This window comes from Chroicocephalus ridibundus, chromosome 1 (genome assembly GCF_963924245.1).
Source record: "Chroicocephalus ridibundus chromosome 1, bChrRid1.1, whole genome shotgun sequence".
NCBI classification, from domain to species: Eukaryota; Metazoa; Chordata; class Aves; order Charadriiformes; family Laridae; genus Chroicocephalus; species Chroicocephalus ridibundus.
Window position 1 is genome coordinate 133,042,989 of NC_086284.1, and position 21,240 is coordinate 133,064,228.

General features: G+C 51.1%; 2 protein-coding genes across 5 annotated transcripts; one reads left to right on the plus strand and one right to left on the minus strand.

The window, feature by feature from the left end:
• Window positions 1-4,991: 4,991 nt before the first annotated feature.
• On the minus strand, window positions 4,992-15,546 carry LPAR5 (lysophosphatidic acid receptor 5). 4 transcript variants are annotated; one of them, XM_063353364.1, is made up of 4 exons: window positions 15,529-15,539; window positions 13,999-14,097; window positions 8,275-9,290; window positions 4,992-6,554 (listed from the first exon to the last, which is right to left on the minus strand). In XM_063353364.1, the coding sequence occupies exon 4, from the start codon at window positions 6,222-6,224 to the stop codon at window positions 5,112-5,114; it is 1,113 nt and encodes a 370-aa protein (XP_063209434.1). In that variant the 5' UTR covers window positions 6,225-6,554; window positions 8,275-9,290; window positions 13,999-14,097; window positions 15,529-15,539; the 3' UTR covers window positions 4,992-5,111. The 4 variants fall into 4 exon arrangements, with proteins under 4 accessions (XP_063209434.1, XP_063209426.1, XP_063209418.1 ...); XM_063353356.1 differs by lacking the exon at window positions 8,275-9,290 and having other exon boundaries at window positions 15,529-15,546; XM_063353348.1 differs by lacking the exon at window positions 15,529-15,539 and having other exon boundaries at window positions 13,999-14,390.
• A 1,229-nt stretch (window positions 15,547-16,775) lies between these two features.
• Window positions 16,776-20,674, plus strand: LOC134521615 (protein Wnt-4a-like). The gene is made up of 5 exons (XM_063348675.1): window positions 16,776-16,789; window positions 17,910-18,148; window positions 19,033-19,164; window positions 19,333-19,475; window positions 20,207-20,674. Exons 1-5 carry the CDS (start codon window positions 16,776-16,778, stop codon window positions 20,672-20,674), a joined length of 996 nt encoding a protein of 331 aa, XP_063204745.1.
• Window positions 20,675-21,240: the final 566 nt, after the last annotated feature.

Genomic DNA, 21,240 nt, shown 5'->3' on the forward strand with positions numbered 1-21,240 from the left:
CTCAGCATCTAAAACACAAGGTCAGGGAATCATACAATTATTTAGGTTGGGAGGACCTCTGGAGGACATCTGTTTCAACTCCCAGCGACTGGGAGGGGAGCGGATCTGGGGGCGGGTGGTTGGGGGGCAGCAATAACCTCTCAAACTCAAAGCAGGAACAGCTTAAGTTGCTCAGGGTGTTTGTAATACAAAATACATGTTTCCTTGGAGGGAGACATGAAGTGGTGGGAGGCATACGGCCAGTAGGTGGTGGAAGGAACACAAGCAGTAATAAAAGCAATTCAAAGATCAAGTCTGGCTTGTTCTGGGACTTGTGAAACATCTTTTCAAGCTTACTTACAGAACCCAGAGTGTCAGTGGATTTCTAGAAAGTATAAAATACTTTTCAATTCACGATTAATAGTCATAACAATATGCTTCTGTATCATCCAAATGAGGAACCATTTCCAGAAGTGACTGGCATGTCTGTTCTGGAAGTCAAAAGACTTGAAATCCCAAAGTATTTATGCGTTTTTGCAGATATGCCGTCCTATCCACATAGAATAAGCTTTCTGTGCTACTTTGCCATCTCTCTGACCTTTCACTTGTTCAGTCTTACTTCATAAGAAGACATTTGTTTAATGGTCACATCTGTGCGTGACACAAAGTGCAGGGGAGCAATGAATGGCATCTTTTACCCCTGACATACTGAGCAAGAATACTAATTCAAGAATTATCGCAGTAGGACATAGAGGGTCAATTATACAGGTTGAAAAGGCTTTGCTGAGTTTATATTCCCATTTATCTTCCCTTTCTTGAATACCATTGCTCCATGTAGTTTGTTCCTGTTGTTTTAAACACATGCTTTAAAGGGGTTCCGTTTGGTAGCAATTGGTATCGTTGGACACCGCCATACCCTGGGACTTTTGGATTTGTTTGTTTGGCTTTTTTATACATCCTCATTAAATAGAAGCTATAAAGCAAGATAGCGTGAGTGATTCATTTCACTGAGAGACAGTACATACGTGTTCTCTTCTTTATCACCACGTGACGGAATAAAAAAAATAAGGCTAACAAAGGCAAAAATGCAGAAGCAGAAGACCTAGCTAACGCTGATTCTCTCTGGCAGACATGAAAAAATAACCAAAATCCTCTCCAGAATCCAAAGCGATTAAATTTCACTAGAATCCTCAAAAGTGACACAAAACTGATGCAAGCTGAAAATGATTTAAAACCCAAAGGACAAAACCCAGCAGCCCAGACTGGGCGCACCATTGGCTACATATAACAATTAAGGAAAGCTTTGAGAAACCCAAAGTCAGGAACTTTTCTGCTGGGTGTAGCATGACCAGCAGCTCCCTTTATTGTTAAACTGGTTGATGAGATCCATTAAGAGATTGGCTTTTCAGCTATTTATAATTTTGTCAAAATATTTGAGCTAAAATTTCCTCTGCTGGAGGTTGAATATTTATAAAATGTTCCAGGTGAAAATAGTTCTGCTTTTTTTTTTTTTTTTTCCCCCCAGGAATGATACTGTAAGAAAAGATGATGCTTTCTCATGTTCTTTTTGAGAAATTGTGTGTTGCGTTTTGGGGGGGATACTGTACGTTTGGCAGCGGAGCAGCCTCTTCCAAAGGAGTGGCATCTGCCACCCAACATTTCATTCATACTTGGCAAACTTGCCTAGAGAAGATGGAGCCAGAATCTGCTCACAGTGGCCCTGAGAACGCACAAGAGGCAACAGCCGTGACTTGCAACAAGGGAGATTCATAGAATCATAGAATCATCGAATCGTTAGGGTTGAAAGGGACCTTAAAGATCATCTAGTTCCAGCCCCCCTACCATGGGCAGGGACACCTCACACTAGACCAGGCTGCTCAGAGCCCCATCCAGCCTGGCCTTGAACACTTCCAGGGATGGGGCATTCACAGCTTCTCTGGGCAACCTCTTCCAGTGTCTCACCACCCTCATGGTGAAGAACTTCTCCCTAACGTCCAGTCTGAATCGACCCATCTCTAGTTTTAATCCATTCCCTCTAATCCTACCATTACCCAACATCCTAAAAAGTCCCTCTCCAGCTTTCTTGTGGGCCCCCTTAAGGTACTGGAAGGCCACTATAAGGTCTCCTTGGAGCCTTCTCTTCTCCAGACTGAACAACCCCAACTCTCTCAGTCTGTCCTCATAGGAGAGGTGCTCCAGCCCTCTGATCATACTCGTGGCCCTTCTCTGGACACATTCCAGTACGTCTACATCTTGTAGTAGGGGCTCCAGAATTGGATGCAGTACTCCAGGTGGGGTCTCATGAGAGTGGAGTAGAGGGGGAGAATCACCTCCCCCGACCTGCTGGCCACGATTCCTGCTGAGCATTAGGAAATGCTTCTCCCCAGGGCAAATTTCAGCACTGATATGGGTGACCCAAGAGGCTGAGGACTCTCCATCCTTGGATGTGCTCAGAAGACACCTGGACAAGGCCCTGAGCAACCTGAACTAGCTCAAGGTCCCGAGTGCACCCTCCCTGCTCCTGGGGCTTTGGCTGCATGAGGTTGGGGCCAGGTCAGAGACAGTGTGGCTGAGGGCTGCCCCTTCCCTCTGGTGGCTTTGGGGAGAGTTTCCAGAAGTCTCTGCTGGAGCCTTAGCCAGGGAGCTGCTTTTAGGCTGGTGCTCTTGCCCTTGGCTCCTGCCTGAGCAGTCTTGCCTGTGCCTGACCATGCACTGTATTGATCTAGACCCATTGATAGGCTTCCTGGCTTGACCCGAGACGTGCCTTGTCACGACGGACTTGTCTGGCAATTGCTAGACTGTGTCTCACCCTGGTTACTGCCTCTAGACCTGATCCTGATGCTGACTTGGCTTCTTAATTGGACCTTGGACGTGCCTCGTCACTACAGGCTTGTCTGATGATCTGGATTCTTAGATGAACCCGGCTACTAACTGTACCTGCCTTGCTCGCCTTGCTTGGGTGCTCCCCTTGGTGGGGAAGCCCCTTCCCTCTGCTTGCCTTCTTACCACGCTTGGCTCTCAGCTGCCCTTTCTTTGGGGACCAGCCAGCCCTCGCTGCCCCCAACAACCCACTGTGAGCAAGGAGTTGGTGTAGAGACCTCCAGAGGTCCCTTCCCACCCAAATCTTTCTGTGAATCTATGGCAGCGCTCTAGCCAAGTTAAAAGAAAAGAATAAATCAACTTCTCTGGGCAGGGAAGAAGATTTAGCAGTGAAGACATTGTGTCGATGCTTGAGTGCATGACGTATTAGATCTGAGGAAGGGAGAAAGGACCAGAGGAACAGGGACAAGGAAAGGGATACAGGAAAGAGGAAGGTGGAGGAAGATGTGGAAATGGACAGCAGTGCAGTTGCTGTTAATATTGCTCCATTACCCCGTAAATCCCAGAACAAAAGAGTAACATCAGATCCTAGCAGAAGGTACGCACACAGCTCGCTCTCCTCTCCAGCTGCACTACGCTATGTCAGAAATGATTCACATTCACATGGCAGTCCTGAATTTTCAAAACAGAAATGCCTACTGCCCTGCAAGCCCTCCTCCACCACTCTCACTGCGTCTCTCAGACGCCGTTAAATGTCCTTCATCTGCAGACCTATTTCCAGGCTGGCCTGCTGGATGCACGGGCTGATGCACTGGCCAGGCTGATGCACGGGCTGAGAAAGGAGATGGAGCTGGGCAGCCTGTGACACAAGCATCTCTCGGTGGAAGGGCTTATCATCTTGGCCTGCTTCTACAGACACTGGTAGTAGAAGGGCAAGTCTTCAAGTGAGACTGGAAAGATGGATTTAAACCTCTTGTCTCCTAAACTGCATTGTAACACAAAGCCATGATGCATTACAACACATTTATTCCCAGAGCAGTCATGAGGTAGGGACTTCAAATAAGATTCATTGCAAATTTAGAAGTCTAGGAACCAGGACTTTACTCTGAACAGCATTTCTTGTCACTTTCCCTCACTATCCCTTTAAAATTTTCCCCAGAAATTCAAATGTACCCTAACGGGCCCACTCTGGGATAGCCCGAGTCCTGCTGGAAGCCACAGAGAGGCTGTTTCCCAGTGCAAGTGGAAAGGCAACCCTTGGATGCAGGAGTGAATAACTGGGATTTCTGGCACTGCCTGTGTACAGCTGGATCTCTCGCTTCTGGGGAGATTTATAGGGCTTTCGCATACAGCGCAGGCTGAAAAAGCATGTACAAACAGTGCAAGCAAATATACTTCACCGCAGCCTCATTCTGTGACATCATTTCTTTTTAACACTGAAAATCACTCAGACCTGAAATCAATCACCCGACGGCCGAGCGTCGGGAAAGTGCAAAGCGCTGATGTCAACGTGAGCTTCAGAAATGACAACAGTATTGGTATCCTCTCTTTTTTTCTGGGGCCATTATAAATGTCGGGTGTATTTTTAAGTATGCTAGCGTTTCCCAAGCCATTTTGCGTTAGGTAAATGTATAGCCCTTGGGCTGCATATGTGTGTGCGTACAGCTGCACAAGCACATTTGACATACCTCCCAAAGATTGTTTCGCTAAGGTCTATGACTTACTGTGCAATTTGGAACCTATCTTCTGCAAGAGTACTAAACACTCAGCTGCTCTCCTTGACTCCAGCAAGGGTTGCTCAATGCTTCAACTCTTCTGGAAAATTAAGACACTTACTTATTTAGGTGCCCCAAGCTGGACTTAAGACTCACATTGAAGCATCTAGTTGAAAAAACAACAAAGTTTCCCTCGGTCATTACTACTGAATTCACTCTGTCAGCAGTGAGTACCGTATCTGTGTTCTGATTATACCCAGAACTGCTCCGTGCTACTGTGCAGCCAAGGAGGTGCTCAGGCAGCATGGACTTGCTACAGGAATCTGTGCTGACCAGACCTAGACGCACCAGGTTTGTTTTGAGTCCTCGTTCCCCACTGTGTTTCCTGTACCAAAAGAGTCAGGTGGGACCATGTCACCGAGACATCTCTGTTTATTCAAAACAACCTTTCATCCTTCAGCTTTGTATCATCACCATCACCCACATACAGTCTGCTGGGCTCCCTCAAAGAGTTTGCTAAGTTACCCTGTGCTGTTTCCCACAGTCTTGCTGTCATTATTGAACGGGTGACTCAGCAATGGTATAACCTTTCTGTGGTTATATTTCCGAGTCCTCAATAGGGCCATTCAAAAATACTGCAGTAGGAAGCGATGGCAAAGATTCACTGGGATGGATAAAGTTTTCAGCTGGGAACTTCTTTACTTTTGAGACAGCGCGGTCTCGGATTGACTTATTGTCCACAACCTGATTCTTAAGTGTCCCTATATCTGAGTCCCAGGCTTGTCCCCACCGCAGTTTCTTAAAGGTGTTACGGAAACCCTCAGTACTAAAGTAGTAGATCAAGGGGTCCAGCATGCAGTTCATGCTGGCCAACAGCATTGTCATAATTAGCACGTGGCGCACAGAGGTCCGTGTTTCTTCCTGAACTTTAATCACCTGGGCCTTTATCATCCCATAAACTGCCAGGGTAGTGTTATAGGGCACAAAGCAGATGATGAAGATGACCAGATTGACCAAGAGGAGACGGACTGTCTTCTGCTGTCGCAGGGTCTTCGTCTGGCCGTCCTTGCAGAGCTCCTGAAAGATCCGAATCGAGCAGTATGTTACAGCGCTGAGGGGCAGGAGAAACCCCAAGATTTCAGCCAGGACTACTAGGGGGAAGAGGTTCTTCTGCCACATGTTGTCACTGAAGCTTTCAAAGCACAGATAAACGGTCTGGTTCAGTACATTACAGTGGTTTTGCTTGTGGACTATGGCTGTGGGGATGGAGCCCATGAAGATCACAACCCAGACGAACAGACAAAGGAGCTTAGCCACCTTGGGGCGCCGCAGATGCCGCCAGCGAAGTGGGTGGACAATGGCAACATAGCGGTCCAGATTGATGCACAGGAGGAAGAGGCAACTACCATACATGTTGATCTGGAAGACAGAGCCAGAGACCTGGCACAGGGTGTTACCAAAGGGCCAGTGGTGGTTGGAGTAGTAGTAGAGTCGCAGCGGCAGTGGGAGCGTGAAGGTGAGGTCGCTCACGGCCAGGTTGAACATGTAGATCATCACCACAGACTTCAGGCGCAGGTAGCGGATGAATATCCATAGGGCCATCATGTTCAGCAGCAGACCTGTAACGAATATCAGGATGTAGCCAGGCAGGAGGAGGTGGTGGTTGAAGCTGTAATCCTTGCATGTCTGAGACGCGTTAGAAGCTGACATGCCCAGCGGGGATGAGGGAAGAGTCTCGCTGTGATGGCTGAGCCTGCTGGTGGGCTTAGGAGGCACAAAGAAAAACACTGGGAGAAGTCATTTCCCTCTAGGAATGCCACAGGCAGGTCATTCCCCTCATCTGCATCTGGGAGATAGATGGGCACACCTCTCTCTTGACGGGTGCTGCTTTGGATTGCTGGTCACTGGTCATCTGTCAGGGATGGTAACGAAGTCACCTAGAGCCAGCTTCTGCCTCTAGTTCAGCAATTCCTTCCAGTTCATATGGGGATGCTGATGTGATGGAGGGTCATTGCCAGTTGTTCAATGTCAGCACGATTCCTGGTCAGAGTGGAAGACCAAGACAGGAGAGTTTAAGTTAGAGGGGGAAATCTCTTGAAAGGTCAAAATCCCACCATGATGGCTTCTGCTGCACGAACTCACAAAGAAACCAAAAGACTAAGAAAAATGGATAGTCAAAAAGAAAGTAATTAGATGGCAGAAGAAGCCAGAGCACAGAGAAGATAATTGATGTACAGAATTATTTATCTCTCAACCCCAGAATATGCACGTTGCTTTGATCACTGCTGAGAGCACATGTATGCAAGAAAGGGAGAGCACAAGAGCACACAGGAAAAGTAGTCAAGGCAGCACCAGAGAGAGAGAGAGAGAGGGAGACAGAAAAAGAAGACAGCAAGCATTTTGAGGGGAAAATGCTGACTCAAAGGAACTTAAAATAAAAACTGCATAATATTGTTTTATATCAGAGAAACAGGACTTTGTACATCCATTGCAGATAAAAATAATTATACTACAGTTAGACTTGACTCCACCCTGGCTCCTTTTCTTAGGTGAAACAACCCACACAGACCTGAGGCCTAGCTAGGTGGAGTTCCTTACGTTGCTTACATTCATACAGTTCCTTTGGATTGGGTGTCCTCAGATCATTTTCCTGCTTACAACACCAGAAAGCACGAAGCAGCCCATGTCCCACAAACACAGAGCAGCACAGCCAGGTAAGGGAGCACATAGTAAAGCGGGAAGGGCCATGGGATACATGTGGACAAACACACCTGTTACTCCGAAGTGGTGGGAGACTGCTAACAATTCTAGATACTAATGCTACCTTGCCAAACATTGATCAGCTGGAGTGAGTCCAGCGGAAGGCCACAAAAAGGTCTGGGGGCTGGAGATGCTGAGGGAACTGGGCTTGTTCAGATGGAGAAGAGAAGGCTCCAGGAGACATAATTGCAGCCTCCCCATACCTACAAGGTGGTTACTGGAAGAGGACAGAGTTAGCTATTCTCAGTGGGGCATGGCAGAGGGACAAGAGGCAATGGGCATCGACTGAAGAAACAGAGATTCATACTGAATATAGGGAAAAATGTTTTCACTGTGAGGACGGTCAGGCATTGCAAAAGGTATCACAGAGAAGTTGGGGAGTTTCCATCCTTGGAGCTTTTCAAGACCAGACTCCACATAGTCCAGGGTAACCTCATCTGATCCTGCTTTGAGTAGGTGGCTGGGCTAGAGAAAGCCTTAATTCTATGCTCCTAAAACTAGACATCCACTCTCAAAGCTGTCACAGTGGAGCAGGGGTTGGTGAACATGACAGAATTCCCCATAGCCGTTTGTAAGGTTTTGATAGGGACTTTCTCACAGAGCCCGTGTAGAGCGTGATTTACCTCAAAAGGAAAGTAAAATTCTCTGTCTAGAGGAAATATTTACATAAGGCTGATATTACCGTAAGAGGAAGCCACCCAACAACTTGACAGGCGTGACAAGCACGTCAGACCTTCTGGATGGCATTGTGGGGCAACGTATAGATCTGGAGGGAGGATCTATTAGAGACAGAAGAAGCGTGTGCTGACTTCATAGGTAGGAAAAGATTCGTTCTGGCAACAATATGTTAAACGATGAAAGTGGAGGTCTAATACAAGAGGGCAAGACAGATATCAATTAGTCCAGTGAAGCTCCCACTGTCCGGAAAAGGGGAAACATAACCCCCATTTTAGAAAAGGAAAAAGGAAGACCCAGGGAACTATAGGCTGGTCAGTCTCACCTTTGTGCCTGGCAAGATCATGAAGGAGATCCTCCTGGAAACTATGCTAAAGCACATGGAAAATAAGGAGGTGATCGGTGACAGCCAACAGGGCTTCACTAAGGGAAAATTGTGTCTGACACATTTGTAATGCCTTCTATGATGGCATTACAGCATTGGTGGATAAGGGAAGAGCAACTGACATCATCACCCTGGACTCGTGCAAAGCATTTGTCGCTGTCCTGCACGACATCCTTGTCTCTAAATTTGAGAGACACAGATTTGATGGATGGACCACTTGGTGGATAAGGAATTGGATGGATGGTTGCACTGAAAGAGTTGTGATCAATGGCTCAATATCCAAATGGAGACCAGTGATGAGTTGTGTTCCTCAGGGGTCGGCATTGGGACTGGCACTAATATCTTTGTCAGTGACATGGACACTGGGATTAAGTGCACCCTCAGCAAGATTGCTGATGACACCAAACTGTGTGGCACACTTGACATGCTGGAGGGAAGGGATGCCATCCAGAGGGACCTGGGCAGGCTTGAGAGGTGGGCCTGTGTGAATCTCATGAAGTTCAATGAGGCCAAATGCAAGGTCCTGCAACTGGATCAGGGCAATCCCAAACACAGATACAGGCTAGGCGGAGAATGGAGAGCAGTCCTGAGGAGAAGGACTTGGCGATGTTTCTTGATGAGAAGCTCGACCTGACACAGAAACGTGCACTTGCAGCCCAGAAAGCCAACCACATCCTGGGCTGCATCAAAAGCAGCATGGCCAGCAGGTCGAAGAAGGTGATTCTCCCCCTCTACTCCGCTCTTGTGAGACCCCACCTGGGGTACTGCATCCAGCTCTGGAGTCCTCATCACAAGAAGGACATGGACCTGTTGGAGTGAGTCCAGAGGCCATGAAGATGATCCGAGGGCTGAAGCACCTCTCCTATGAAGACAGGCTGAGTGTTGGGCTTGTTCAGCCTGGAGAAGAGAAGGCTCCAGGGAGACCTTATAGCAGCCTTCCAGTACCTAAAAGGGGCCTAAAAGAAAGATGGGGAGGGGCTGGTTATCAGGAGTGTAGTGATAGGATGAGGGGTAATGGTTTCAAACTGAAAGAGGGGAGATTTAGATTAGATATCAGGAAGAAATTCTTTACTGTGAGGGTGGTGAGGCACTGGAACAGGTTGCCCAGAGAAGCTGTGGATGCCCCATCCCTGGAGGTGTTCAAGGCCAGGCTGGATGGGGCTTTGAGCAACCAGGTCTAGTGGGAGGTGTCCCTGCCCATGGCAGGGGGGTTGGAACTAAGTGATCTTTAAGGTCTGTTCCAATCCAACCCATTCTGTGATTCTATGATTTTATGATTCAGTTTGCCCATCCTTATGTGTTGTTGGGCAGGTCTACCACCAAGACAAGTTTCTTAGAGGAACTTCTACTGTTTTGACAAGCTCTATCTGAGTGGCTTTCACCCTTCTTGGTGGATGAAAACTTTGTGTGCATACTTGCATAAGTTTAAAGTATAAGATAATCCAACAAGACAAGACAAATGTGCAAGAATGTTGTTGGTTTCAAGTAAAATTATTAAATGCCTCAAAAAATCTCAAGGACCATATGCCAGCTTTTGCTAGCACCAAAACCCTGCAATGACTGTGGGCTGAACAGACTGGTGAGACCTTCATCTTGACTGAGACAAAGTGAATGAGACTGAGACTCTGTGAGACATTATGACCTGCTCTCACACGTGTACCTAGAGCAGCCAGGTCAGGTGAAGGTGCATCTAGACCAGTCACCAGTCAAGTGAAGGTGACTTGTCTCCACAGACAAGCTATTTTTATCAAGAGGTATTCAATAAACGCCTCTAGAGAATAATATGTAAGCACAGTCCATACCATGTGAGATCAGTGGTCTGTTCTATCTCAAATCATGGATGGTGACGGGATAATGTAGGAACAGTGCAATCAGGTAGTTATACTCCCTCAAATTCTCTTTGTGCTTCCAGCATATTGTAGCCCAGGAGTTTCCTGAGCCAGAGGTGACCTATTTGTATTCAGTAGTCCTCGAGGAACTTTTCTTTCATGATTTTTTCCAGTTGCTTTTTGAGTCCATGTAAAATTTACCATCTACAACATCCAGTGCCAGGAATGCCAATGAGTTCCAGAGCTCAGCCGCATCTCAGGTGAAGAACCACTTCCTTGTACTCATTTTTGAATCACCACTGGCTAGATTCAGCTCTTAGTTTTAGTGCTGGAAGAGACAGTGGAAAAAACATCCCTATTCACCTTCACCTTATCACTGATGACTTTATAAAGGTCTACCATATTCCCCCTCAGTAACCTTTTTTATTTTTTGAGGCTAAAGGGTCATTGTCTTTCAGAGTTGTTCCTCGCAGAGGAGCTGTTCTGTCCTTGTTGCCCTTCTCAGGACATTTCCACTTCTGCTACAGCCTTTGTGAGCCCTGTGGTGGGGCGCTCAAAACATACACAATGATGTTGATGATGTGGATGTACAGAGCTGAGTAGGTGCAGGTCTCCTTTGCAAGGGGTAACGGTCAGTTCAGATTGGTTTTTCTCGTCACTTAGCTAGATGAAATTTCAGCTGTTATTTTAAGGCCAGTCACTCACACTTCTCTCAATCTCTGCAGTTCTTTGCAGCCGACCGCTGTCTTTTCTAACTTGAATAGTTTTATGCCTCCGACAGATTTGTTATTTCATTATTCATCCCTCATGAATAAATCAAACAGCCCAAGCCCCAGCACTGGTGTATTAGAACTCCACTAGGAAAACCGACCATCTACCCTCATTCTCTGTCCTATCTTTTAGGCACTTTTTATCCATGTAGGAACCTTTCCTCTAAATTTCATTAAGCGCCACTGCTGAGAGCCCTTTTGAAAACCTTTTGGAAATCCACATGGGTCACCGTTCACATGCTCGTCGACTCCTTCAAAGAAGGACTGTGAGGCACAGCATCCCTTTATAAAAGCCACGATGACTCTTCCCCAGTAATGAGATGTGACTGCATGCCAATTGATTTTTTCCTTTATTATAGCTTCTACTAATTTGTTCAGCACTGACATCAGGCTCCCTGGTCTGATATCCCCCAAGAGCCTTCTCTCAAATTGTGTCTGGTTAGTGAGCCTTTAAAAGCAGTTTTAAGCAAATGTTTCGACATCACAGTTAGTCAGGTCTCTCGCCCTTCAGTTATTTTCGGACCTCTGGGGTAGGAGCCGTGTGGTTTCAGACACTGCTTAGTTCTTGTTGCTGCTCCATAACTGTTCCTACCACTGTTTTGATCAGAAACAGTCCCTTCATGAATTTCCCTGTAAAGAGAGTTTCTGCCATGGAAATCTCCCAGGCTTTCCTGCCATGCACACCGGTGCAAGAAATCTGCTTATTTTTTTACCCACCATCACCTTTTCCTTTTTTCTGAGTGGTCTTTCCTTACATACTAGCCCTTCAGCCTTTGGGATGCCAAACAGCAGAGTTCTAAACTGGCAGCAAAGATCACCAAGAATGCAAAATAGATCAAAATAGATTGCAGGTTTTGAGGTGTTTTTTTTTTTTTTGGTGGGTGGATGGAAACACAGAAGCTGCTAACGGTGGTGTTATTGAAGCTAAGCTGATAGTCTCAAATTTGACATAACAGATACTATAATCAAGACCTCAGAGACCTGAAATGAGATGCGTACGTGCATGGTCTCCGGAAGCTGTGGGAACAGAGCGCTTCCCTGCAGAGCTCTGAAGGCACTGTTTTGACTGTTCCTCACTGAAGAGGAAAGCTACGGGTAGAGCAAGCTGGTAGCAGGGAGACAGAAGAGCTGAAAGTGGTTGTATTATCTTTGTTGGTTAATGTCTGAGAGCCATAGGCCATGTTCTTTGTGGCTGCCTCTAAAAGAACCTCAAGTACTCATCGCTCGACACGAAAGCTGCTGAGGGGATCTCATGTCATCAGCTGTGTAAGGAGGCAACGGTACCCACAGCTGTATCGTCCTCCCTCATGATGAGATGCTGCCTTGAAAGCTTGAAGGACCCTTCTGTTTGGTGACTGACATTAAGTGTCCCAGAAAGGGGAGGAAGCATCTTTTTACCCCTCAGTGAAGATCAATATGAGCCCCTGAAGGCCATCTGCCCAGACCACAGCCTTTTCCCCAGCAGGGACAGAAAAGAGCAATTCAAACTACAGATGCTACCTTGGCAGATACTTCTTTCTGTTTTCAGGTGGAAAATGAATTTGTTGCTAGTATTCTTGCCCTGGGAGGGGGGACAGGGGGGTGACATAGATGTGACACGTGCACATGCACATACATGTACACACACACATGCAATGAGCGAGGGCTGCAGGGGAGGAGGAGCTGCAGAAACTAGAAGGAAGGGAAAACACCGGTGAGGGGGGAAGAGGTGCTGGTATTAGGTGTGAGATGGGGGCAACATTGACTGCTGTTGCTGTGTGAGGGGAGAGGAGAACGTGATGCTGGAGAATAGGCAGATAACCCCAAAGAAGCGGTTGAAAAAATGCACCATCCTCCGCTCCCACACACGCCTCCTGTGACCACCTCACTGGGACGACAGCCACGTGCCTCCCCCAAGTGCTGCCCTGGCTGGTGCTGGGGTGCAGGACTGAGACGAGCCAGAGGTTGGCCCCAGGGGCGGGCACCTCCTGCCAGGGGCAGCAAAACAGCTGCTAGGCAAGGAGTCCCTGCAGGAACATGCAAAACCCATGGGGATTTTGAGTTTTTTTTTCTTTTGGGAGGTGGGGAACCCTAGCTGTGCTTGCCTATAGGGGCTGGAAGAGGCAGGCGTGCCCTGAGATGAGATGAACGCCTGGCATCTCGCTGCCTGGTCCTGGGCAACTTCTCTCCTGACACTATCTCGCCAATAGCCGCTGCCTTCCTAGCACTGCAAAAGTGACGAAGGAGCACAGCGTGGTGGAAGACAGGGTTATGCATCGGGCTGAGAAATGAGGTGGAAAAAGAGAGCTAGAAAAATCTTGCCGAGCACGCTGCAGGGTCAGTGTTTCCAAGAATGACTTGTCATTTAAGCCTTGTAGCGCTCTGGGACAGCCCCAGGTATGCCGGCGGAGAACGCAGCACTGGGGTGCCGAGCAGTGCAGCTGAAAACACAAACCGCACATGCTTGCTTAGCAAATCTGAAACCAAGAGGAAGTGATGAAGAGCGCACCAAACCTCAAAAAAACCACCCAGCTTTGCTTTAGAAATGGAAAATATATTTTTTCATAAATGTGGATGCTTTTTACCTGCTGTAGGTGATATTTAAGTCCCACTTTTCACCTTTTTTCTAACCAAGAAATTAGATTAATGTGATAATTAGAACTGTGAAGACATTCAAGACTTAGGATGACTTGGTTTTAATGAGATACATGACAAAAAAGCCGAGATATCTGTATTTAACTCACAAGGTCCGATCACACTGCTACTGCCTACTCCCTAGAGGTGTCACCCCCACCTTCATCTCCTGAGGGCACCGTGGAAGAGGACTTCCATTGTGGGCACCTTGGCAAGTGAGCTCTGCAGGCTGCCGGTGGTTTTAGTATCACAGGATCCCACAGAAAGCCTCCATTTGAATAAATCCTGAGATTTGCCTTGCACCTCTAGGTTCACTAGTGAATTGAAGATACGTAGAAGGTTCCCCCAGTGCCCTGTGGTCAGATCCAGCAGCAAATGCGCAGCAGCTGGTGGGGACCAGCGCCCAGAGTGCCCAGAACATCCAGCTCTCCAGAAGTTTCCGTCTCACTTACCTCTCTGCTGGTGAAGAGCCAAGGGCACGCGCAGGCTTGCTGGCTGGCGGTCACTGTTGCTGAAGAGGTCTCAATCCCGGGCACCAAAACTGCGAGCACCTTGAATCAAAACAGAGCCAGCTGGGGTCTTTGGCTAATTGCACATCAAAATCACAGCTGTCTCCTGCCGTGCCATGGCTGGTTCTATGTCTGTCATGCTGCAGTTCATCCCTCCTCCTTTCTCACTTCCTGACGCACTTCTGGCTGGCCGCAAACCATGAACTTTGCTATCCAAAGCTGATAAGTTAAAACACATCTTATGAAAGCAAACACAATCGTGAAAGAAGAAACACCCAGGTGTCCTTGCAATTGAGGAGACCTGCCCTGGGTCATAGTGCCAAATACTTGCTCATCTTTCCTCCCATGCTAACTCAGCCACCCCCAGGACTGAAAGAGGAAAATTAAAGCAACCCCCTCCCCAAAATACTGCCAAACAAGAGGTAGAAGTGAAATACGGGAAGTGAGAGCAAACTTGATTTGAGCACAAGAGGCTCAGAGTCCAGTCAATCCCATGGGCTTGGGCGCTCTGGGGATGAGCTCCTTCCCCGGGGGCCCGCCTGTGCACTGCTGGGACGTGTCAGGGACCCAAAAAGAACCGAGCCCTGAAGAGGTGTCAGTGCCTGTGGCAGGCAAAGGCATGTTTGCCACAGATGTCAGTCCCTGTTGTTTAAGGCTACAGGAGGCACGGTGCTAAGAAAGTGCAAGGGCTGATTTGGCAGGACATCCATGACCTAGCACCGCCAAGCGTAGCTGGGAAGGGATCTGTCACTCTGTTGCTTCAAGTCCTAATTTGTTTTGCCAGTCCCAGCACATCTGGAAGAAGACACAGGTCACAGGGACGCTCCGAATCCTACCGCCGTCCTTCCCCAGCAGCAACTGCCCCAAGAAGAAGGTGCCATGCCTGTGGGCTCCCTCTTTCCCTGCCGCCCCTGCCCAGCTCCTCCTCCTTCTGGCTGTTGCTGCTGGTGTTTGACTTTCTCACTGCCTGCCTGCCTTGTTCTGCCATCACTGCCTCCTCATTCAGGGGGTGACACGCCAAGGGATATATGTTCCCGCTGCTCATAAATCCTTGGAGGCTACAATAGCACCCGAACCACTGATCTCACCCTGTGCCTTTTTAGTGCCTCTCTTTTTTAACCAGACCCCCTTTCTCACTTCCTAGTTGCCGGGATCTTTGTTCTCACAGCTTTTTGTGTCTCTTCAGTTCCTGTCAAGACTCTGGTACCGATACAAGCCTGCAGATACACTGTGGCAGGGGGGTTCCTTCTCCCTTTGCAAAAGGAGTCTCTGACACCCTCTAGGGGAACTTCTCCCCCCTGCCCCGCCCAACTCCGAGGCTCTCGCCCCCCGCACACATGTGCGCACACCTGGCTGAGCCTGGCAGTCCTGGCTTTGCCGCGTGTGCCGGGAGAGGAGGACACGGTGGCACTTAGCCCAGCCCGCGAGCCCGCCCTGCCCCACAGCATCCCTCACCCCGCCAGGCTCACTCACCTCACCGGGTCTCGGTGCATCAGTCCGCGAACGCCGTTGTCCCCCGCCCCCCGACCCCAACCAAGAGGGCTCACACCTTTGCCCCTCGCTGTCCCTTGGAGGCTCAGCTCCTGGGGAAGAGCAGCGCAACCCCTGGCATTTCCTCACCGCAGTCTGAGTCGGCAGCAGGTAAGACCAGATCACTGGGGCGGGTGTTGGAGGCTACACCCTGATGCTGCAGATCCCAACACGCCTGCCACCCCGCCGTGCTGACTCCAGAAAGCAGGAGCAAGGACCCAACAGAAGGAGGGACGCAGGGAGCTGGGAAGGCGAGGAGAGAGGCTGCTCGGGTTTGAAAGGTTGACTCATAAACCCCAGGACTCTTCAGACCTCTTTGTGCAGGGAGACGTGGAAGAGCTCAGCAAAGGGGTTAACCCACATGTGGGGCCATGGTGGAAGAACCAAAGCAGGGCCAGAGCCAGCGGTGTTTCACTTTCTGAATGATTCAGACAGGAAAAGCAGAAACCTCCGGGACACATGAGGAGTTTCATCTTCCAGGGAGGTGGGGCGGTTCCAGGCCTGCGGGGGGAACAGCAGGCTTTTCTCCCAGGAGAAAAGTTTTAGCTCCCCGGTCACACAACTCACATTTTCCTGGACTCCCAGGGCTCTTAGGAAAGGGCTACCCGCTGAAAAGAGGAGCAGCCACCCCATTACGGAGAAGGGCAAAGACTGTCCCTCTTGCCGTGGGGAAGAAAATGGAGGGGGGGTGAAGGGAGACGTGCCAGGGAAAGAGTTAAGAGAGCCAGGGAGCAGCCGGGCTGTGTCTGTTTGCCGTAGCTATGTGGGCTGCAGGGTAGAACAGAAGAATCTCCAGCCTGGAGGAGGCAGATGAGGGAGGGTCCTCGAGGACGGCGGCTGGGGATGAGGGAGGCAGCAGGTTTTCTCCTCTCTGCTCCCATGAGCTGCCACTGCAGGGAAACTCTCCAGCTCCCCAAAGGGCTTGGTGACAAAGCGATGACAAGCTGGTGGGTCTAGCAACAGCTGCTTGGCGCTGCCAGGTTTTTCTTGCGTGGAAGGCTCTGTCTGCTGCTGACTGGGTCTCAGGCTGCTTCCTGCCGATGAAGCAGCTTGACTGTGGAGGAAGACAACCAGATCATCTGCTGACAGGACGGCAGAGACTGGGGGTCCGACACTGATACTGTCCCCAGCCATGTGAGCTCCCTCCGACGGATGCCCACCCCAGAGCCTTGGTTCAGAGCTCTTCCACGATGCCGCCCGAGCTGTAGGTAGGGAACAGCACCCGCGTGGACGCCCTCGCAGGGCCAACCTGGCAGTTTCCTGCGGGCCACTGGGTCTCCGATGCTGGCAGCCACACCAGGGCAGCCCATGGTCGTTGCCCAGGGCAGGGGCTACCTGTGCTTTGCAGCGTTGGGCCAGAGCTGCTGTGAGAGCGACTGTCAGGCAGAGGCAGTGGGAGGTCGCAGGAGGGAATTCAGGCGCCTGCTGCACCGTGGCTGAAGGTGGAGTTTTGCCAGGAAGAGGATGGAGATGATGTGGCTGTATGTGGTGCTGATCCCCGTGCAGCATGCCCTTGCCGTGACCTGGCTGTAAGTATGGTTTGTGTTTGTACAATCTGGGTTGGAAAGACACCTGGGGAGGCGGTATCTCCCAAGAAAGCGGGCAGATCTGTGAGAACAGATGAGAGGGCTGGAGCACCTCTCCTGTGAGGACAGGCTGAGAGAGCTGGGGTTGTTCAGCCTGGAGAAGGGTCCAGGGAGACCTTATAGCAGCCTTCCAGTACCTAAAGGGAGCCTACAGGAAGGATGGGGAGGGACTCTTTGTCAGGGAGTGTGATGATAGGACACGGGGTAATGGCCTCAAACTGAAGGAGGGTAGATTTAGATTGGATATTAGGAAGAAATTCTTTACTGTGAGGGTGGTGAGGCACCGGAACAGGTTGCCCAGGGAAGTTGTGGATGCCCCATCCCTGGAGGTGTTCAAGGCCAGGCTGGATGGGGTTTTGAGCAGCCTGGTCTAGTGGGAGGTGTCCCTGCCCATGGCAGGGGGGTTGGAACTGGGTGATCTTTAAGGTCCCTTCCAACCCAAACCATTCTGTGATTCTGTGTGATTCTGTGAAAAGGGTGGAAGAAGGAATCTGGGCAACCCAAAGGCAGCACATCAGGAGGGGCACGTCTGGGAGCATGAAGGGAGAAGGATGATGAAGCTGAGAGTCGCAGACCAGGACAGGGAGCAGGAATGTCCAATTTGGCACAGACAAGAGGAGGCGCATCCCCTTCCATGCCCCGTTTCTGCTCTAAAATAAGGCTGTAGAGGGCTAGTTCCGCACAGATGTGGCCCTGACTCTAGCCCATGTGCGACTGAATCTCTCCCTCGCCCCGCAGGTACCTGGCCAAGCAGCCTTCTCTGCGGGCAGTCCTCCGGGACCCCAGGGCCTGCGAGGGCCTGATGGGGCTGGTGGAAGAGCAGGTGCGCGTTTGCCGGCGGCAGGTGGAAGCCATGGAGGCGGTGAAGCGAGGCGCGGAGCTGGCTGTGGAGGAGTGCCAGCACCAGTTTCACTCTCGCCGGTGGAACTGCTCCACCCTGCAGGGGCTGCAGGTCTTCGGCAAGGTTGCCATCCAAGGTCAGCAAGGGGGAGGCAGCGCAGGCAGAGCTGGCGTGCGGTCCCTTCAGTACACCCATGGGGTCCCCTTGACACATCAGCCTTTTCTGGGCCAGTGTGCAAGTGTCACACTGGGACAAGCTGCAGAGTGGCCAGTGCCTTCCTCCGCATGCTAACCAAGCTGTCAACACACAGCAAACCGAACCAAATGCATGTGCTGCTACAAATGTTAATATTCTGGCCAGACTTCTTCCTCATTTGTCCAGGCTTGGCTTTTTGGTGCCCTCTGGATACCAGCATTTTGGGTACCAGCTCTGCAGACTGATAGATCTTCTCCCCCACCCTGCCACCAGCCCAGCCCTTTGGAGTAGCAGCTCAAATCAAGCCTTTTTCTCTGAAGCTGCAGTCCCTTTTCATTGCAGGCCAGGGAAAAAGGATCTGCCTATGCCCCCAGAACAACACGGAAGAGATTTTGCATGTGTTTGCACGGAAGGAGCCATACAGAGAGCTATGACCAGGGTCTCTCTGGCTCCTAGAGACAAGGCAGCAGGGTCTTCCCTGACAAACCTCTCTGTGTGGGAGGCTCAGCCCCTGACACTCCCCGACCGCGGCTCCCCTTTCACATCCCTTGGGAGCTGCTGACTTCTCTCCCGCAATGGGACACCCAGCCCAGGAACTGGGGGTGCCAAAGGCAAGGGCGCTGAGCCAGGAGCACCCTGCAGAGCCATCTCCTTTGCTGGCTCCAGGCCTTGGGAACTGCAGCATCCTAACAGAGATTTCTCCTGAGCAGTCTCCGCCTGAATACATCCTTCTTGCATGCAGTGTCACAGACTCTTTTCCCCCTGCTGTGTCCCATCAGTGCGTCCCCGCTCTGTAGACTGGTGCCATTTCTCACCCCACTGCAGGCACGCGGGAGTCTGCTTTCATCCATGCTATCTCTGCTGCCGGCATTGCCTTTGCCGTGACTCGTGCCTGCAGCCGCGGGGAGCTGGAGAAGTGTGGCTGCGACCGCAAGATCCGAGGAGTCAGCCCCGAAGGTGAAGGAGGAGGGCGGTGGCAGGGAGGGGGTGGCAGAGGAGAAGATCCATGGGTGAGGAGAACTTCACCAGGGGAGGAGACATCTCCCTTCTCCACAGCCCTCAGCTCTCTGGGAGCTCCTCCCAGGGCTTCTCCATCTTCGTCTCAAGGATGCTTTCCCTCTGCAGGTTTCCAATGGTCGGGCTGCTCTGATAACTTGTCTTACGGGATTGCCTTTTCTCAAGCCTTCGTAGACAACCCTGAGAGGAGCCGCGGCATCTCCTCCAGCCGGGTGCTGATGAACCTGCACAACAACGAGGCTGGGAGGAAGGTAAGGGCAGGAACAAGGGCTGGGAAGCAAGCCCGGCTTCAGGAGCTTCTCCCTGGCTAGGTGGAGCTCGGTCCAGCTCCCTTACCCAGAGGAGCAGTACAGGGCAGCCATGAGCTCCCAGAGGGGTTCTGTGTCCTGCTGCCTTTCCTCAGGCCAGCACTGCCACCGAGCTGGCTCCTCGCCTGCACGGAGTGAGGTCTCGATCTCCCCTACCCATCTCTGCGCAGAGTCCTTTTCCTCACAGACCCCAGCCGTGATTTACCTTCCTTGGCCTTCTCTGCAAAAGAAATTAATTTCTCCATTCTGCTCTGAAGGGTTTCCCTGCTCCTCCAGCCCCTCCTGGGCAAAGACACCATCTTCTGCAGGGGCCGCTGTCAGACCTGGTCCCTAGAACATCCTCTGGCTCTGGGCAGATCTATTCCCCTCCCCACAGCCCCATGGGCCAGAGCAGGTCCCCATTTCTTCCCCTGCCTCAGGGATTTCTCTTAGACACCCAAGTCAACCTGTTTCCCACAGAGCTGATCCCCTTCTGTTTTGTATTGGCCTGTCCCTTTCCCTTTCCCTTTCCCTTTCCCTCCCTTTCCCTTTCCCTTCCTTCCCTTTGGGTGTTCCTGCCCTCCAGCCCCGTGGGAGGTATGTGGGGGAATGGTGGCTGATGGGGGCCCCGTAGGCATGGGAAACATAGGGCAGAGTGTCCCTGGTCTGGCTGGCAGCTGCCTCCTGCTCTCCAGGCTCTCCTGGCCCACATGAAGGTGGAGTGCAAGTGCCACGGTGTGTCGGGCTCCTGTGAGGTGCGCACGTGCTGGAAGGTCATGCCTCCCTTCCGCAAGGTGGGCAACGTCCTCAAGGAAAAGTTTGAGGGGGCGACGGAGGTTCACCCCAAGCGGGTCGGTTCCCGCAAGCTCCTGGTGCCCAAGAGCTCTCGCTTCAAGCCCTACACGGCTCATGACCTGGTCTACCTGTTGGCCAGCCCAGACTTCTGCGAGCGGGACCCCCGGCGCGGGGTATTCGGCACCTCTGGCCGCCAGTGCAACCGGACATCCCCGGCCATGGACGGCTGCGAGCTCCTGTGCTGCGGCAGGGGCTTCCAGACGGCCCAGGCGGAGGTGGTGGAGCGATGCAGCTGCAAGTTCCGCTGGTGTTGCTCCGTCAAGTGCAAGCAGTGCCGGCACCTGGTGGAGGTGCACAGCTGCCGCTGAGGGGGAGCGAGCCAGGGCGGTGGGAGGCTGCCGGGGGGAATGCAAGGTGGCCAGGGAGAGGACAGCCTCGGGAGAGCCACAGGGAAGAAGGGGAAAGTGTGGGGGAGACACACACAGCCGGAGAGGGAGTGGAGGAGATGTGGGGTTTTGCTGTCTTGCTGGAGAGCAGCCCCTTGCTCCGGGGGCGCCATCAGCTCCTGGGTGCTCCCCACACAGTGTCGTCTCGCCAGCCTCACTGGGCTTTTTGTGGTTTGAATTATTTTTCTGGACAGAGGGTTGGAGGACATAGGCCCAATAAACCCTTAAACTTTAGAAATAAACCAGCTGCAGTGGAAAGCAAAGTGCGTACGTCAGCTCCTTCCTCACACACGCGTTTGGGACCTGGGGAGTGCCTGGCTCTGCTCCCTCCCCTGGGCTGGGAGGGGACAAGGCCATGGGAGAGTCCTTGTGCTCAGGGGACACATGGGCTGCAGCGAGCGAGAAACACCAGGGGGGAAAGTGGACCCACCTCAGACGTGAGAGGGGTCACTGAGGGGTGTAGTAGAGTGGCAGCATCAGAGGGAGCC

Coding starts and splice junctions, on each gene's coding strand:
- LPAR5 (XM_063353356.1), bottom strand. CDS start 6,224: ATGTCAGCTTCTAACGCGTCTCAGACATGCAAGGATTACAGCTTCAAC.
- LOC134521615 (XM_063348675.1), top strand. Junction 18,149..19,032: donor CGGCAAGGTTGCCATCCAAG/GTCAGCAAGGGG, acceptor ACCCCACTGCAG/GCACGCGGGAGTCTGCTTTC. Junction 19,476..20,206: donor ACAACGAGGCTGGGAGGAAG/GTAAGGGCAGGA, acceptor CCTGCTCTCCAG/GCTCTCCTGGCCCACATGAA.